The following is a 432-nucleotide window of genomic DNA, read 5'->3' as shown; positions in this document are numbered from 1 at the left end:
AGAAAGAAGTCCCTTGGTTAACGGCATCGTTGGCTGACATCAGAGGGAGACTCTTTGCTATTGCAACACCAATGGTGCTTCCTGGTCCACAGCTGGCTCAAAACTCATTCTAGGTCTTTGGTTTCTTTTTTAAACCCATGTCAAGTGTTTCGGGGATCTGTGGGGCAGGTGAAGGATCTATTTTTTTTTTCTACTGATCTTCACCAAAGCTGATGTACATACAGGGCCCGCATCCCGGAGGAGGTGCCATTTATGGGTGCTGGATAAACAAACCCTCAGGAGGCTCAGCAAACCCTGGCCTTGTGAATTGGGAGGTGAAAAGGTTACCTGGGGATTGTGGTGGTGAGAAATCATATGCATCTGCTGCTTCTTGTTCTTCTCTAAACCTCTGCTCATGGCTGGAACCTGGGGGAGAGGCCCCCCGGGTCCCCC

General features: G+C 50.0%; 1 protein-coding gene across 1 annotated transcript in view; it reads right to left on the bottom strand.

Annotated features, from left to right (window-relative positions):
• Nucleotides 1-327: 327 nt before the first annotated feature.
• Nucleotides 328-432, bottom strand: part of LOC104461350 (zinc finger protein RFP-like) — a gene marked incomplete at both ends in the record, with an annotated part of 558 nt that continues 453 nt past the window's right edge. Inside the window, one exon of the mRNA XM_010072904.1 lies at nt 328-405. Coding sequence (XP_010071206.1) covers nt 328-405 — 78 coding nt within the window. The remainder of the gene's footprint in view (nt 406-432) is intronic.

This window comes from Pterocles gutturalis, unplaced genomic scaffold (genome assembly GCF_000699245.1).
Source record: "Pterocles gutturalis isolate BGI_N339 unplaced genomic scaffold, ASM69924v1 scaffold41842, whole genome shotgun sequence".
NCBI classification, from domain to species: Eukaryota; Metazoa; Chordata; class Aves; order Pterocliformes; family Pteroclidae; genus Pterocles; species Pterocles gutturalis.
The sequence above is the reverse complement of the archived record's forward strand: the minus strand, read 5'-3'. Positions and strand labels throughout refer to the sequence as shown.